Genomic DNA, 18919 nt, shown 5'->3' with positions numbered 1-18919 from the left:
TATGTACAATGGGATAGTGCACTACTATTGGAAAAATTCTGGTGAAATGAATGACTTGAATGTAGTGAATCTAATGCAACCTTCCCCAATGTTGGGACCCAAGATGTTGTTGGACTATAATCCCCATCTTCCTCAGCAGCCTGGCCATCGGGTAGGAATGGTGGCAGTTAGGGTCCAACAACATCTGGGAACCCAAAGCTGGGGAAAGCAAATTAATGGTTGAGTAACTAGCAAGCATCTAGTCAGAATTCAGCCAAGTGTGCACACTTGCATCCGTCTCCTGATGCTAGGCATTTTGCCCCCTGTCAAAGCTCTCCCAGTCCAGAGGATTTATTCTGGCTGGGTTCTGGGGTTTGTTTGTTTTTGAAAGCTTTATACCACATTAGTTTTGTGGGATGATGGCAGATAAATAGTTGGTGCTTGTTTGGCAAATTATTTCCCCAAACACTCTACTACACCTGAAAACTGTGAAATCATATCAGGCAATTCTTTGGTTTTTATGAGACTGGGAATGAGGTGGATGGTTATGTGATGGGACTTTTCTACCATGATCCATCAAGATCAGTTTATGCCCCCCACCTGTGGACCCTCCTGCTATTTTTCCAAGATGGTGGTATCAAAAGTAGATTGCAGCCGTTTGTCTTTTTCATCATTTCCAGTACTAGCTTGCAAATAACAAACTGTTGGCTTTAGAATAGAAGACAAGTTGAAAATGAAGCTGTTTAAATCTCAGAGAGCTATGCCATGAGAAATGTGGAACAGAGGAAAATAGGTCTCCAACTGTAGCTCTTTGTGCTGGTTGACAGTTCAACTGTCTCAGCTGAGAACAGAGTGAACTATCATAAAATGGCATATAGTGCTATAGATACACCACACACATGACCTAATTGCTGGACTTGGAAGTTGCAAAGGGCAAGAATTATTGTTAAAATAGTTGAAAACCAGGTTTAGCATTCATCCTGACTTTTGGGGTACATTTGAATCCCAGGTGCACTTTTCATTGTGTAATATACGCATGAGTAGACCTACAGGGTTGGCTTACCAGGACATTGTTACAAACTGTCACCCATACAACGTCCCCAAATTTCAGCCAGTTATTACTTACGTTTTCTTTCTGGAAAATAACAAACAAAAAAACCCACTGGGTCCAAAAATACCTCAGTTTACTCAATATGTATGAAAAAGGAGCCTATGTATATTGCTCAGAAACAGTTTACCTCTTCTGAATAAGTGTTTTTTTGGTTCAAGGTGCTTTGGTAGTGTCAAGCACATTTATGGTGACCCCCCCCAAGTATCTGGGGTACAAAGTGATCTCATCCCTCCATTGGAAATCTCATTGGGGTCCCAATATACGCCAAGTCAGGCAAGTGTGATATTTTTAGGAGTCTGGATGAAGGTTAAATTGAAGCCACAAATAGTGTTAAAATGCCAATGAATGCCACTGAGTGAATACAAGATGTCTGAGGGAAGCTACGGGCTGTACAACTGGGTGATTATGGGACTTTAATCCATGAAAAAAATCCTGTCTTTGCTTTTCTTAACAGAAGTGGCATAAGAAATCTATATAGATATATATAAAAAATGGGGTACGGACACAAGTGAATAAATAAACTCAATGTAAATAGTATTGGACTGCCTTAAACATTGGTGTAGCTAACTTAGTACTTGTATACGCCAGGGAATGAAAACCTATGGTCTTAAAACATAGAATAATCAAATTGGAACGGGCCTATAAGGCAATCGAGTCTAACCCCCTGCTCAATGCAGGAATCCAAATTAAAGCATACCTGACAAATGGCTGTCCAGCTGCCTCTTGAATGTCTCCAGTGTTGGAGAGCCCACCATCTCCCTAGGTAATTGGTTCCATTGTTGTACAACTCAGCAGGAAGTTAGGAAGTTTTTCCTGATGTTCAGTTAAAGTCTGGCTTCCTGTAACTTGAGCCCATTATTCTGTGTCCTGCACTCTGGGATGATCGACGAGCTCTGTGGGGCAATCTTTCAAGTACTTGAACAGTGCTATCATATGTCCCCTCAGTCTTCTCTTCTCCAGGCTAAACATGCCCAGTTCTTTCCATCTCTCCTCATAGGGCTTTGCTTCTAGTCCCATGATCATCCTTGTTGCCCTCTTCTGAACCCGTTCCAGTTTGTCTGCATCCTTCTTAAAGTATGGTGTCCAGAACTGGACGCAGTACTCAAGATGAGGCCTAACCAGTGCCGAATAGAGGGGAACCAATACTGCATGTGATTTGGAAACTATATTTCTGTTAATGCTGCCTAAAATAGTATTTGCCTTTTTTACAGCCACATCACACTGTTGGCTCATATTCGGCTTGTGATCAACAACAATCCCAAGATTCTTCTCACATGTAGTATTGCTGAGCCAAGTATCCCCCATCTTATAACTGTGCATTTGGTTTCATTTTCCTAGGTGTAGAACCTTGCACTTATCCCTGTTAAATTTCATTCTGTTGTTTTCAGCCCAATACTCCAGCCTATCAAGATCCATTTGAATTTTGTTTCTGTCTTCTAAGGTATTAGCTGTCCCTCTCAATTTTGTATCATCTGCAAATTTTACAGTAGGGTCCCACTCATACAGCGGGTTACGTTCCGGACCCCCGCTGTAAAGCGGAACGCATTGACTAACATTGACCAAAATGGTGCCTGACGGCCAAAAAACGCTGTAAAAGCTGAACAAGCGCTGTAGGAGCGGGACCTTTCTGCAATTGACAACCGCTGTATTAGCGGAACGCTGTAAAGTGAAGCACTGTAAAGCGGGGCCCTACTGTATAAGTATTCCCTGCACCTCTTCATCCAAGTCATTAATAAAAATGTTGAAGATCAGTGGGCCTAGGACCGAGCCCTGCGGTACCCAGCTTGTTATCTCCCCCCACTTTGAGAAGGAACCATTGATAAGCACTCTTTGAGTATGGTTCTGTAGCCAACTGTGGATCTACCTAATAGTTGTTACATCCAGCCCACATTTAGCTAGCTTGCTAATCTGAATATCGTGGGGCACTTTGTCAAAAGCTTTGCTGAAGTTGAGATATATGATGTCCACAGCACTCCCACAGTCTACCAGGAAGGTTACCCAATCTAAAAATGAGATAAGATTAGTCTGGCAGGATTTGTTCTTGATAAATCCATGTTGGCTTCTAGTAATCACTGCATTGTTTGCAAGGTACCTACATACTGACCGCTTTAGAATCTGCTCCAGAATTTTCCCAGGGATTGATGTAAGGCTGACTGGTCTGTAGTTCCCAAGTTCTTCCTTTTTGCCCTTTTTGGATAGGGACAACATTAGCCCTTTTCCAGTCATCTGGCACTTCACCCATTCTCCACGATTTTGTAAAAATAATGGACAGTGGTTCTGAGAGTTACTCAGCCAGTTCCATTAATACTCAAGGATGCAGTCCATTTCTTTTCCCTGTCTTTTACTATGGATGTACCTGAAAGCTTTTTTGTTGGTTTTGGCATCTCTTGCTAATCTCAGCTCATTCTCAGCTTTAGCCTTCCTGACATCATCCCTGCGATTCTGTGCTACCTGTCTGTACCCTTCCTTTGTGATCTGGCCTTCCTTTCACTTCCAGTATGTGTCCTTTATTGTTTTCAGATCATCTCTAAGCTTTCTGTGAAGCCACAGTGGCTTCTTCTGCTGTCTTCCCCCTTTTTTCCTTGATGGAAGTGTTTGCCATTATGCCTTTAGAATTTCCTCTTTTAGAAACTCCCACCCATCTTGGACTCTTTTTCTCATTAGTGTCACTTGCCACGGAACCTTACTTACCATTGTTCTGAGTTTATTAAAATCGACTTTCCTGAAGTCCAGGGTATGCATATGGCTACTCTCAGCTTTTGTTTCCTTTAAAATCAAGAACTTAAGTATAGCGTGGTCACTTTCCTCCAGAGTTTCCATAACTGCCAGAAAGTCATTTCTGTTGGTTAGAATCAAGTCGAGGATAGCTGATCCTCTAATTGCTTCCTCCACTTTTTATAAGTGAAAGTTATCTCCAACGCAAGTCAGGAATTTCTTGGAGGGGCTGTGTTTGGCAGAACTTGTCTCCCAACAGATATTGGGGTAATTGAAGTCCCCCATTACTACTACATCATGCCTCCTCGAAACATTGGCAGTTTGCTTTGCAAAAATTTCATCCTCCTCTTCTCCTAGATTGTGTGATTGGCAGTAGACTCCAACTACCATGTTCCTTTTATTCCTTGCTCTATTTATTTTAATCCAGATACTCTTGGTGGAGCTACCAAGCTTATCCTCCTGTATTTCTGTACAGGGATATGTATTTTTAACATATAGCATGCCTCCGCCTCTCTTTCTATTCCTTCTGTTCTTTTTGAACAAGTTATATCCTTCAATCGCTGTGTTCCAGTCATGGGAGTCACCACACCAAGTTTCAATTATACCTATCAAGTTGTATTTACTCTTCTGTATTAAGAGTTCAAGTTTGTCCTGTTTGTTTCCCATAACTCTGGGCATTAGTATACAAACATCGAAGATCATGTGATTTATGGCCTGGTTTCCTTCCCACACTTTTATAAAGACTATTACTGGGGCCCATTAGAGCCATTCCATCAGTTCCTCTTTCTGTGCACAAACCTTTGTTACTGCCAAGTTTGTCTCCCTCCGCCTTAGGATTCAATTTAAAGCTCTCCTGATGAATTTCTCCATGCTGTGGCCAAACACATTCTTCCCAGTCCTTGTGAGGTGCAACCCATCACTTTCTAGCAGTCCATCTTCCAGAAAGCATAGCCCATGGTCTCAGAATCCAAATCTCTCATGTTGGCACTACCTTTGTAGCCGGTCATTCACCCGGAATATTTTTCTTTCCCTTTCTACTCTTCTAAGAGCCAGAAGGATGGACAAAAAAACTATCTGGGCCTCAAAATCCTTGAGTTTCTTTCCCAGACCTTCAAAGTCTGATGTGATTTCTTCGTAGCTCTGCTTGGCAGTGTCATTCATTCTCTCATGGATGAGAAAAAAGGGACATCTGTCAGTGGGCTTTATGAGCAATGGCAACCCTTCTGTCAGATCTCTAATCCATCCTCCAGGGAGGCAGCATACCTGGTGAGTCCATGGATCTTCTCGACATACTTGGGTTTCAATCCCATGCAGTAAGGAGTCTCCCACTCCTCCTCCTCTTCTTCTTTTTGCGGGGCATGGTTTCATTGCCTCTACTTGACTGAGATTCAGCCTCCTGCTTGCTGTCATGTGGGGTCTCCTGTAATTCTTCCCCTGCAGACTGTCCTCTAGTCTCATCCTGAGTCTTCCAATCAGTCCCAACAAGAGTGGCCAGTGATCAGGGATTATGGAAATTGTAGTCCAACAGGTCATTAATGGAGGGCCTTTGGCTCCCTATCACTAGTGCAGAGAATCTCCAGGACTTCAGGTGTAGGTCTTTCTCAGTTCTGCTCTCATAATGCTTTTAATTAGAGATGCCTGGAATTGAACCTGGAAAGGTATATACCACCACAGAAATTCATTGCACAAAACCTAAAAGGGGGAGAGTGCTCAAAACATCTTTGACCATTTTTGAAGTACTGTTTTACTGCTTTCTTTTGGAAACAGAGAAGATAGGTCCTTATGTGTGTATAGAAAATTTTCACACCTGTGAGATTGGTGTAGTTATTGACAGAGAAGACTCTAATCTTTGCAGTGTAATGGGAGGGAATAGGGGGTGAATCCTGCCTCATTAAATTGTTGAAAACTGTTACCTACTTTGGAGAAGTCTGGAATCCATTGTTAGTGTCCCGTCTAAAATCTATTAATGTTGAGGAAAGAGTTTCCTTGATTTTGAAGGACTTTGGATCAAATATTTAGGCCTGTCCACATGAATTCTCTCGCAACATTTGACAAGGTGAAAACAGCTCTCTCTACGTGGTAGCCATGTTCGCAGTGCATTAGTAATAATAAATAAATAAGAACAAGCAGCTTTAGGACAAGGGGATGTTTGTTGGCTTTCCCTCACAACAAAAATGCTTGAAAAGGGAGTGAGAATGCAGGAGCTTCCATCTTTTCAGTTTTGGTACACGTTTAGTTCATTGCATGAGCACCGAGCCTCTTCATGAATTGCCTGTTTGAAGGGGGCATTACACTAGTACTGGGGAGTGGGCTTTTTCATTGCAGATGACCATGCTAACATGAGGACATCTAGAGGTGGGGCCAGGCAGCATGCCTGATTCTGAAGATGTGGCCAGGAGCACAGCTTTGCTCTCCTGTACCCCTGTGATGTCCCTTTTGTGCCTGTGCACAAGGTGCTGCTTATATGTAGACTACCATGCAACCAGGATGTCCAGTTGTGTTGGTGTCCTGACACTAAAACCCTGTGCATGAGTAATGGCTTGTGCATCGTCAATCTCTCTTTCTCTGTGCATGTGTGCGCGTGCATGCGTGCACAGATGACCACTTTGGGTGTCCTCAGAAGCAGGGCCAGGTGCAGGCTGTGTGCCTACTGTCTGGCTGGGCTAGGAGGGCAGCCCTGCACTCTTGTACTCCCATTATGCCCCCTTCATGCACCCACCACTTGAAAAGGATTAAGTTCAGTGTGCCATTGAACTGGAGTGTGCAGCATAGAACATGCCTTGATATCCTCTGCCATATATGTAGAAATTTTATAGAAGAAGCTTAGGGATTTATCATCGAACAATTATTATTATTATTATTATCTTTATTTATACCCCGCCCTTTTTCCAAACTGGAACTCAAGGCGACTTCCAGATAAAAATAAGTACATATCATTAGAACGTATAAAAATATAAAACATATAAACATATAAAATCAGCATAAAACAGGATTAAACTATTAATCAAGCTGATGTGGAAAGTATTCCCTGCAGCAGGTTTGGCTCAGTCTCCTGCAGCATCTAGAAAGGTGTCAGCAACTATGTCTACAGTGTAATGTAGACATTTCACATATAACTGACTTGGGACACTTCCATAATTTTCATGGCAAATGTGTTTCCTGCATGTACAACATATTGCACATCATATAGCATAAGCAAATGGGCTGCCCTCTTTTACCCGACCAAATTTGCATACTGGATACCGTTATGAACAAGGACATGGTCACAGACAGTCTGTCTTCTTTCCCCCATCTACTTTTTGTCACTTTGCTGAGATATGATGAGACCGATTATCTGGATCCATTTCAGTCAGGTTTTAGGCCTGGTTTTGGCACGGAAACAGCCTTGGTCGCCCTGTATGAGGACCTCTGTTGGGAGAGAGCCAGGGGGAGTGTGACTCTGTTGATTCTCCTTGATCTCTCAGCAGCTTTCAATACCATCGACCATGGTATCCTTCTGGGAAGCCTGGCTGAGTTGGGAGTGGGAGGTACTACTTGGCGGGTCAGCTCCAGAAAGTGGTGCTTGGGGAACATTGCTCGGCACCCTGGACTCTCCAGTATGGGGTTCCACAGGGGTCAGTTCTGTCCCCCATGCTGTTGAACATCTACATGAAACCGTTGGGTGCGGTCATCTGGAGCATTGGAGTGCGTTGCCATCAGTATGCTGATGACACGCAGCTCTGTTTCTCCTTTTCATCTTCTTCAGGTGAGGCTGTCAATGTGTTGAACCGGTGCCTGGCTGCGACAATGGGCTAATAAACTGAGGCTCAATCCAGACAAGACTAAGATGCTGCTAGTGGGTGGTTCTTCTAACCAGATGGTGGATGTCCACCTTGCTCTGAAGGAGCAGGTTCGTAGCTTGGGGGTTCTCCTAGAACCATCTCGGTCACTTGAGGCTCAGGTAGCCTCGGTGGCACGGAGTGCCTTCTACCAACTTCGGGTGATAGCCCAGCTACGCCCCTATCTGGACAGGGATAACCTGGCTTCAGTGGTCTGATAACCTCCAAGTTAGATTACTGCAATGTGCTCTATGTGGGGCTGCCTTTGAAGACGGCTTGGAAACTGCAGCTTGTGCAAAATTCAGCAGCCAGATTGGTAACAGGGACCAGATGGTTTGAACATATAAAACCGATTCTGGCCTGCTTGCATTGGCTGCCTGTATATTTCCGAGCTCGATTCAAGGTGCTGGTTTTAACCTATAAAGCCTTACACGGCTTAGGACCACAATACCTGATGGAATACCTCTCCTGACACAAACTCACCCATACACTACGCTCAACATCCAAGGCCCTCCTCTGGGTGCCTATTCCGCGGGAAGCTGGGATGCTGGCAGCAAGGGAGAGGGCCTTCTCAGTGGCGGCCTCCAAATTATGGAATGATCTCCCTGACAAGGTGGGCCTGGCGCCAACACTGTTATCTTTTCGGCACAAGACTTTCCTTTTCTCCCAAGCATTTTAGCATGTGTTTTTAAATTGTTTTTAAACTTTTTAAGATTGTGTTTTTAAATTGTTTCAGTGTTTTAAAATTTGTATATTTGTTTTTAATGTTTTTAATTGCTGTAAACCTCCCAGAGAGCTTCGGCTATGGGACGGTATATAAATGAAACAAATAAATAAGTAGGTAGGTAGGTAAGTAGGTAGGTAAGTAGGTAAGTAGGTGTGGCCAAAGCAAAGTTATTTATAGTATAATTTCACACTTTTAGTATACTGATGCAAAAGTCAGTAATCTTTTAAACAGAGCCATATACTGAGGCTGAGCAATCCTGAGTCACAGAAGCTAGCATAGAGTATGCCAGATCCAAACCTGTTCAGGAGCAACGATACTGCCGGCTGAGCTGCCCCAAGTCTGGCAGAGGGGAAACAAGCGTGCACCCTAAATTTGGTAATTTCTGCTTAGAGATTTCACTTTTTACTTTGGCTAATAGTTGAGTACTTCATTGTATCAGTGTGGGCATAATTCTCCAATTATGCCCACACTGATACAATGAAGTACTCAACTATTAGAATCATAGAGTTGGAAGGGGCCTTGTAGGCCATCGAGTCCAACCCCCTGCTCACAGCAGGAAATCCACAGCAAGAGCATCTCCCGCAGATAGCTGTCTAGCCTCTGCTTGAAGACATCCAGTGGAGGTGATGGGATCCCCTTCACTGGATGTCTTCAAGCAGAGGCTGGACAGCTATCTGCGGGAGATGCTCTAGCTGTGGATTTCCTGCTGTGAGCAGGGGGTTGGACTCGATGGCCTACAAGGCCCCTTCCAACTCTATGATTCTATGATTCTAATAGTTGAGTACTTCATTGTATCAGTGTGGGCATAATTGGAGAATAAGCACCATCTGAGAAAGAAATGAATTAGCACTTAGTAATAGTTTAAACCAGCGATTCCCAATGTGGGAGGTAGCGCCCCCCCTGGGGGGCGTTGGCGTGACTACAAACTTTAGGGGGGTGTTTGGGTTCATTAGGGGGACGTTGACATTTGGCGGTCTGATGCGACAGTTGAAGCATTTAAGTTTAATTTGATTTAATACACATATCATTATTTTTAAACTGTTTTGTCCCCAGTTAGAATGTATTTAATAATCTCAATTCATGGAAATAACACTATAAATAGTGTGTGCTCTTTCGTAAAGAAATTCTGAATAGCGGCCAGTGTCATATCAAGGAATGGGGATATTAGCCACGCCCCGGCACTAGGTAATGTTCCAATGCTGTCTTGAGGGATGTTGGAACCAATCACGAGAGAGTGTTTGATAAGCTGGGTGTATTGGTGGAGGGCGCATTCTTCCGACGATGAGTGCCGTGTGCAAATGGGTGATGCAGTCAGTCATTTGCTGGTTTTCTTCAGGAATGGGACACACTCGCTACCCCTTGTTTCTGTGATGTTTTAATGAACTTGTTTAATGAAACAATGCCGGTAAACTGAATGAGTTTGTTGTTAAGTATATTAAGTATAATAGGAAGCATTGGCATACACTTAATCTGAGGGGGGCGTTGGGCACAAAAAGATTTTGCAAAGGGGCGTTGGGTTGAAAAAGGTTGGGTAATGCTGGTTTAAACTAACTGATTTGGACTCCTTCCCCAAGGAGTCATGCTTGGTCACTAACTGCTTTATGGAGAATTTGTTCTTGGGACAATTGCTTTGTTTTCTTAACCTCATCAGCTAACTTCTGTTTTTCTCACTCTCTCCACACACTCTGTTTTGAGGTTTTCCTGAAACAATCCCAATTTAGGGATGTGCGTGTGTAATATATACTGTTTAAAAGAATTCAGTGCTCTTTTTAATTGGTTTCTTACTCTCAGGCCTGAGGGAATTGTGTTTTTCAGACATTCTCTTATAATCTCAAGAGCTAGAATGTAACTTTTTAAAAAAAGAAAAGAAAAGTGAGATTCTTTTCTAATTGCCTGCCTAGTGCCTGGGGCATTAATAAAAACATCAGATATCGCAACAGAAGTGATAATATAGCAGCACTGATTCCTAGGGCTTTTTATTATGCTCCTGAGTGATCATTTGGTCTCTGCTTTCAACATGCGCAAGAGTAAGGCAAATCTTTCATTGGCTTCTCAAAAGCTGTCATTGAAAGTTACCACCAGAGGTTTTGCATGATTGGTGTGACAATCACATGAATCATATGGCTCTGTGGCTCTCCTTTAAGAATCTTGTCCTGTATGCTTCACTTGAAGACCAGCTATCTTTCAGTGAAGGGCACCAATAGCCACTTGGAAATGGGATACAAAATGTGGCCGATTGGTTTCCATCTTTTTTTTTAACTACCACCCACTTAAAACAGTAGATGTGTACCTAAGATGCACTAAGTGTGCTACAAAAATGGATTAATGTGACCAGCAACTGTTTGCAGACATGTCTCATTTTAGTATACTTATCAGGAGTGGCTCCCTGTTAACGGTACACTTCAAGGCGAGCTCAGGTGTACAGCTGCTTATAATCTGTATGGACTGCTGTTGCACCAGTTTCAATTCAGTAAGAAACATTTAAAAGAGTGCTTTTATCATTCCTTGTTTTAAATAGCTTTTTGAGTCCTTATGTGAACCTGGCCACAAGTAAACCCAGCATGTTGTCCTCTGTAGGTTGCTTCTTTGCATGAGCTCATAAAAAAGGTCCTCTGTTATTATTAATCATGAGTAGTAGTCATCCTCATCCCCTGTAACAGGGAACCCCAGTGGTTGATAGGAGATAACAAATTTTGCAGATAAAATGAGACTACTATGAAACAAGAGTGAGGTATCAGAATGCTCAGATGAATCCTGAGATATCAGGAAGTACAAAAACTCACATTAAAACATAAAGGGGCAACTCCCCCCCCCCAAGTCCAAGGAGGATTGGGCATGCACAGTACCATAGAATATCAGCTCCCATCGTTCCTGACCATTAGCAGTGCTGGCTGGGGAGCTGAAGCCCAACAACATCTGGAGGGTCACAGGTTCCCCACCCACCCCTGCCCTAGACTGTACCCCTATCAGCCAGAATCCACCCCCTGCTCTGCTAAATTCCACCCCTTATCTCCCATGCTCCTTAGTGTCTGAACCTCAGGAGACTTGGCACTGATATTGGCAGAGATATGGGGGCAGAAGAAGCTGAGGGTGGTATGGATGTTCTTCTAAGGCATGTGTGGGGAACCTTTGGCTCCTCAGATATTGCTGAGCTACCATCAGTCCCAGCAAGTATGGCCAATGATGATGGGATTTGTAGTTCAGCAGCATCTGAAAAGCCAAAGGTTCCCCACACCCAATCTAAGACACTGAGCTTTGACCCCGGCAAGAGGATGAATTGGGTAAGTGTTCTAACCCATGCCCCAGAGATGTAGTCTTCCCAGAGAGCCAGCAACCTCCCACCCCGTAAGCTGGAAAAAGCAGGGGCCTATTTCTTGTTTCTCTTTAAGGGACCACATTTGTCTTCAAACCCTGTCCATCACTTCATGCAGTGACTCTGGCAATGAATAACATCTATCAATTTCTCTTTATCTTGTAGCAGCTATGCTGCATCATTTATCTTTAGGTGTCTTTTGTTCAGTATCAATCTTCACAGTACCAATCCATCTCCTCCATTAACTTCTGTTAAATCGTGTAGTGGTATGAACTGGAGGTATGCTTTTTTGCTAAAGGTTCTGGGGGCTCCCTTTCTACCAGATGTTGGTTCTTTGGTGTGAAGCCCCAGTGGCATTCTCTAGGACAAGGCTAAGGTTCAAATTGGATTTAGGAGTTTTTTTGGTAAGGCTTTTGTTTTGAAGCACTTGAGCCACAAAGCCCCCATCCCTTACTGTAGAAATCCTTTATCAAAAAACATGGCTAATCTTAACCATCGATGCTGGTGTTGCCAACAATCCCAAGTAAGGATAAGAGTGAAAATTGCAGAAATTGGGGAAATAGAGACCTACAAGGAATGTGAGTGAGAACTACATGCAGTCCCAGGTCACTTTGCGTAGACTACTGGCATACATTTATTCCTTTAGAGTCTGTTCCAGACACAGTGAATATCTGTTAGGCAAAGCATATCCTTGTGGTCCATCGCCAGGACTTGTTTGTCTTCTGGTCATTGCTATGTAGGCCCCAGTATCTGGTGCAGAATTTAAATTTCCTGGTAATATAAGCACCTCCCTCCCCCCCCCCCCCGCTTCCATGTTCCTAGTTTTCATGCTTATGGAGAGAATCTGGCCTATATAACTAGCACTAGTGATGTGGTGGTTGTTTTTTAAAGTAAACTGGAAAATTTTTCAGTGCAAATTAGGGTAACTTGCATTGGAAAAAAATATGGTGCACAAGAGTGAAATTGAAGCTTGCCTAATATTGTATTTGTAATTGGTATGTATTCAGTTATTAATGAACTTATGAAACAGAACATTTTCCACCCCATATCACTAACTAGTTCACCCCAAAAGGCGGGATTCTCGGATAGCACAGGAAAATACAACCGGCAAAGTGAAGTGGATGCAAGTATAGTTTAACACATGTTTCTTGATGTATTTCTGAATATCTTATCTAGGGGAAGTTTCTATAGAAGTTAAATGGACTTGGGCCGGAAGCAACAGCTGGTACAGAGTACTGCAGTAAGGCTGTTGAAGACAGTAATTAATACAGCCTTTCCCAACTAGTGGGCCACCAGATGTTGTTGGATCACAACTCTCATCAGCCTCAGCCAGCATTGCCAATGGTCAGGAAAGATGGGAATTGTGGTTCAACAACATCTGGTGGCCCACTAGTTGGGAAAGGCTGGATTAATATCTGTGCTGAAAGAGCCACACTGGCTGCCAATATGCCCAGGTCATGTTTAAGATCTTTTCCTTGGCATATAAAGCTCTGAACAACTTGGTACCAGACGACCTTCAGGAATGTTTTACCTTTTATCCCAGTGCATGGTCACTTAGATCCTTGCAAGAAGCACTGTTAGTAGTGCTGTTTGCTCCCAAGAGTCATCTTATGTCCACTAAGACCAGAGCCTTTCGCATGGTGGCACCTGCCTTTTGGAATACGCTTCCAATGATCATCAGGCAGTCTCCTACAGTATTGGCATGTAAATGCCTGTTTAAAACTTACCTGTTCACCCATGTTTTCCCTGAGGGGGTAATCTAGCTATGTTGATGTATTAATTTGATCTAGTGATTTATAATGTATTTGTTCTATGGATGTCATTTTGTTACTTTTATGCTGTTCACCACCATGACAGTGTTGGCAGTTGGCTATGCCAACAATTTTGTTTTATAACACAAGTTAGGCAGCCAGAGATTCTGCTTTTACTGGTAATGTGGGACTGAGAAGGAAGAAAGTTATGTAAGGTATTTATGATGCTTTCCGGAACAGCAAAATTACATGTGAAGAGAGATTCCTTGTAATGCATGAAAAAGCACCAGCCTGCAGCATAAGGCAGGTGGATGTAAATTGGGCTTCAAAGGAGTATGACAGTAATGGCCACCCTTTCTGATTTTGTTTTGCAAATGTTTTATCTGTAGTTCTTCTATAACAGCGCAAAGTATTAAACACAGAGGGCCATGACTTGCATATTTGGCTACATATCATTAATTTGCAGATGATCTTATGAACATGGCAGACAGATTGCCCTGCTTCTGTAATATTCTTACAGCACAATCTTGTGCATGTTTACTCAGAATATAGCCATGCTTTGTTCAGTGTGCTTTGGTCACTAGGTAGGTGTGCATAGGATTACAGCCTAATTCTATAGCTTCTTCTCACATGTGAGGAAACCACAGTCAGCACCCAAACTGTGTACTGATACTGAGGGCGAGGCTCATTTAACATTGACATGAAATGGAGCCTTCAGTGTCGTCTACTCAGTTCTCTGGAATGCTCTGTCGAAAGAGTTTCAGTAGGTGCCTTCTCTTTTAACTTTTAGGTACCTGCTGAAAACCTTTCTGTTCCACCAGGCTTACGCAGGCAGTTAAAATATATATTTTTTGCAACAGTTGACCTTTGTTTTTATTGTATTTTTAATGTTTTTTATTCTGTAGTGGTGGTGGTTGTTTTAAACATGTTGTAAATGGCTTTGATGTTTTAACAAAATAGCAGTATATAAATATTTTTAGAAATATATAAACTTTGAAATTGCAGCTATCAAAATGCAACATAGTTTTTTCTTTTCCACTTGAGTAGCTTTGCAGTGCCATCATATTTTAAAACATAAATAACCTTTTGAGGAAAAAAACATGGAGACATTTTGAATCCTGAAAATAGATCAAAAGTTAGTGGAGGTGCTTTGAGGGCCATGTGTGGTATTACAGCCTGTATGCCACTCAACCCTGCTGTTACATATGGGAACCTTGTCTAGCTGTGGGGTGTTTTTTGAAAGCTCTCTGACTCTGTCTGGTTGTTCTCTTCCCCCTTTCATATTTAGAGTTGCCTTTTCCCCCCCCCTTTTTAAGGGAAGATGGCCTTGGTGAGGTGGTTTCGTGTTTCAGAGGCAGAAGGCAAGATTTGACCAGCTGGTGTCTTGAACTGACACAGGTGCAAAAACTACAGGGGGTGGGATCCAAGAATAATTATAGGCCTTGCCTGAAAGGGGGCTTGTGAAGAACTGTTCTTTATGGAAAATTAATGACGAGACTCAAAAGACTGTCAGGACCACTATGGTTGTTATAAGAGGAGCAGTGCCTTAAAGGGACAGCTCTCCCCCCCCCCATCCTATCCACAGGAAGTTAGGAGACCAAACACAGCATTTTAATGTCCAGACAATGTGACTGACATTAGATTTAGCAGTCTTTTTTCTCTGTGTCAATATCCACGCTTGCTAATTTAGGGATTATGTGCTGTTTATAGCAGAGTAAACCAAAATCGGAGAGAGGGGGGCAAATATTTCTGTCCTATGATAGAAAGGTGGAACATCCTAATAGTCCGCTTGAGGTTGTAAAAAAAACAAAAACAAAACCACCCCTCACTGGGTGTCTGCTGGTTATTTAGGTTATAACAAATTATGTTCTCTGGCTGTATGTTTCTATAATGCTTAGCATTGTGTTGAATGGCTAAAATGTAGAGGGCTGACCCATATAAATGGATGGTCAGAGGTAGTGCTTTTTTATTTTTATTTTTGGTAAAAAAAAATGAGGTGCCGGTACTCATGTCTTGATGAATATACCATGAATGCTAGCACAAAATGGCTGGCACATGCAGGGAAAAAAAGGTGCTGGTCCTCCACACTGTTGAATACTGTCGCAAAAAATCCCTGGTCACAGGACTTTAAATATCCCACTTGATGGCCTTATGTTTGCACCCTTTCTCTATTCATCTGTCAGCAGCTCAGTGCAGGACCTCAAGGATCGTTGGCCGCTACTTCCTTTATCTCAGCTGAAAGGCACAGGAAGCCTTGGACCTAATAAAGCCAACCTGGTTTGCACCACAGGACATCTGTGCTCTTCCCCACAGATTCCAAAACTTCCCCTATTTGAAACAGAGGTACCACACCCAGAGAAGCTGCAACTGTAGCTACAATTGCAGCAAGCAAAGAAGGCCTTGCAAAATGGGATGGGAATAGTCTGTGCTCAGGTTCTGCTTGAAGGCTTCCTATGGGCATCTGGTTGGCCACTGTGAGAACAGAATGCTGAATGGGCCACTGGCCTGATCCAGCAGACTTTTGCATTCTGCTCACATACACATGTAAAATATTCGAATATAGCCTACATGTGGGGGGGTCTTGGTTACTCAGTGAGTTGAGTTTTTAGCTTGTCATTTGGATACTGTGTCACTTTTGTGCTGAAGCATTTTGAGTCATTCCAGAGTTGCAGAACTTTCAGTTGTAATAGCTGTTTGGGTATCTGTGCCATATCTTTCCCCGTGCATGGAAAATCGTACTGAGAGAAGGTAATTTGGGTGAAAGGGTTAAACAGCACCCCTATCCTGTGGGTCCTCAGCCTAAACTGTCAATGCTGCTTTCAGTTAAAAAGCAACAACAAAAATTGTAAAGAGAGAGTCACACGTTTGCATGTCACACTTTGGGCCTCTATCTAGCTAACTTTTATTCCCTTACAGGCCTAAGAAACACAAGTCCTCACTGCCACAGTTGTGTTTCAGTTCCCCTTGTACTAATCTGCTGAAGGGGTGGGGAAGCATTTTAATTTTAATTTTTATTTGTTTTAAAATATGATTAACCTTCTACTAAAAGTATCCAAGGCAGCTAGTAAACATAGCTATTCCTTTGTAGCTAAGCAAACTTTTTTTTGGTGGGGGGAGAGTTGATTGTGGAGCAGTCTCCTAACATTTAGGGGTTGATTCGTGATTGCTTCTAGGGTTGCTAGGCAACTGGAAAGGGCTTTTCCTTCGCCTGTGCTATCCTCCATCTTCCTCTCAGAGTAGAGCAGAATTGGCACTTGTAGTTTTTATTCTGTGGAAAATTTCACTATGCTTAACCTTAGTACTGCAGATAATTTTCCCCACCTTTGTTACCTTATGATTGTTTTGGTCTAACTATCTGTTACCTACTATTAGGGCAAGGATGGGGAACCTGTGGCCCTCCAGAAGATATTGCTGGACTACTCTTCCCATCATCCCCAACTGTTAGCTGTGCTGGCTGTGGCTGATGGGAATTGGAGTCCAGTCACATCTGGAGGACTACGGGTTCCCTATCCCTATGTTAAAGCAATTGTCACACTTTTTTGTTTTGTTTTTCTCAGCAGTGGCTACTGCTGCGTTTGGTGGTCTAATGATGGCTTCTTTTTCTTTTTGTCTCTGCAGACATGCCTTGAGCTGGAACGCTATCTTCAGACAGAGCCCAGGAAGATTTCAGAGAGCTTTGGTGATGACTTGGACTGTTTTCTGCACACCTCCTCAACTCAAGGCACAGAAGACAGTAGCCAGAGGCTGGATCCCCTCTTATTACCAGTAGACATGAGTCCTTGTGACAAAAATTCCAATATGGATGTTATCGTCTCACGGGACAAACTATTGTCTGAGACTTGCCTCAGCTTACAGCCTACCAGCTCCTCTACAGAGGGCTATACTGCCGTTAACCAGGCCCAACTCAACGCAGTGACCTCACTAACTCCTCCTTCTTCGCCTGAGCTCAGCCGCCATCTTGTAAAAACCTCACAAACTGTCTCTGCAGTGGATGGCACAGTTACACTGAAGTTAGTGGCAAAGAAAACTGCTCTCAGCTCTATAAAGGTTGGTGTGGTAACACCAGCTAGCACAACAAAGTGTGCACTCAGCGATAGTGAGCAAGGAGGGGCAGGAGCTGATACATCCCCAGAAAACAAGAAGAGGGTTCATCGCTGTCAATTTAATGGGTGTCGGAAGGTTTATACAAAGAGCTCACACTTAAAAGCGCACCAGAGGACGCACACAGGTACTTGTGCTGGATGTTTGGGTCTCATTTGTCAAACTTGCTCCTTTGTTTGTTTGTTTGTCTGTTTGTCGTGTTCAGAGCTGAAGTTCCTAGATAACAATTCTGGGTCTTGGTTATTGGAAGATTGATTGGAACAATGCTCTGCATGCATTTGTGAGAGGAATGGGAATTCGCTGTCTGAGAATGACCTTGCTCACCCTACCCCTGAACAATTCTCATGTTTCCCTACATTTGGCACATCTCACAGAATTCCCAAAAACATTGGGGATACAAAGGCTTTGTTCACATATAATGGTGAGCCATGTCTTCTGGTTTATCATGGTTTACTGTGAACAAGCAGCATTCGCAAGACACTGTCTGTAAGCCAACAACTAACCAGGGCTTAAGCCGTGATTGTGGGCTCTTATGTAATAGAAAGCCAAGGTTTCCTGGTTTGTTTATCCCACTCATGCCAGGAGAGGAACAAAGTGGGAGCAGTTGGGCAGCATGTACTAGCACAGTGTTTGTTCACAGGAAATATGGCTTACTCCAAAGAACCATACAGGTCATTTGACATGAAAAAGTTTTTGCCATTTCTTTGATACATTGAGATTGCATATCTTTGACACGGAAGGCACCTCCAATATAGCATATATTCTCTCCCATAGATGATGTGGGTTAATGAAGCACAATTAATGCACTGGCAATCCTATCAGCCAGGGTTGGGTATAGAATAGTGCTGGTTTCATACCTGGTTTATGAATCTGTGAATTCTCTGCTGGAATGAATTGTGGGCAGAAGAGAGGGCTGGATTCTTATCATGTTAGCTTTGTAATGGCTACATTCATTTCAAATAGTGAAGTCTCTGAGCTAATAGGATTGTATGGTTGTTAAAACCTGAAGGGAAACACCTCTAGTCCTATTGTCAAAATAAATGTTCCTTCAAAAGACCTTCACTATGGTGAGACATACTCTATTTCTATCTAAATTGTAGTAGTTATTTCTAAATATGCATCTATACTTATAAATTAGCTTATGCAAAACTGTGTCCTCTTTTTCAGCAGTGTTAACTGGTCAACCTAGATGAGAGAGAGTTTTTGACTCTCATGCATCAGGCTGACCACCTGTACTTGGCCCTATCAGCTCTAGAAATTATCCATCTGAACATGCTTAGAAATCTCACTTGCTACCAGCATCCAGGATTTTTTGTGGCAAAGAAAGACTGCAAAACACAAATAGAGTTTGAGGCACCATTTCCTAGGAATAATTATGTTGAGTATTGTTAATGTTGCATAATT

At 42.8% G+C, this 18919-nt stretch overlaps 1 protein-coding gene across 3 annotated transcripts in view; it reads left to right on the top strand.

The window, feature by feature from the left end:
- Positions 1-18919, top strand: part of KLF7 (KLF transcription factor 7) — a 103230-nt gene that overhangs the window by 36558 nt on the left and 47753 nt on the right. For all 3 annotated transcript variants that reach the window (XM_061607799.1, XM_061607801.1, XM_061607800.1), the window contains exon 2: positions 17033-17642. In XM_061607799.1, the coding sequence (XP_061463783.1) occupies positions 17033-17642 (610 nt within the window). The remainder of the gene's footprint in view (positions 1-17032; positions 17643-18919) is intronic.

Source organism: Rhineura floridana, chromosome 2 (genome assembly GCF_030035675.1).
Source record: "Rhineura floridana isolate rRhiFlo1 chromosome 2, rRhiFlo1.hap2, whole genome shotgun sequence".
Lineage (NCBI taxonomy): Eukaryota > Metazoa > Chordata > Lepidosauria > Squamata > Rhineuridae > Rhineura > Rhineura floridana.
This window is presented reverse-complemented; position numbering and strand designations above follow the sequence as displayed.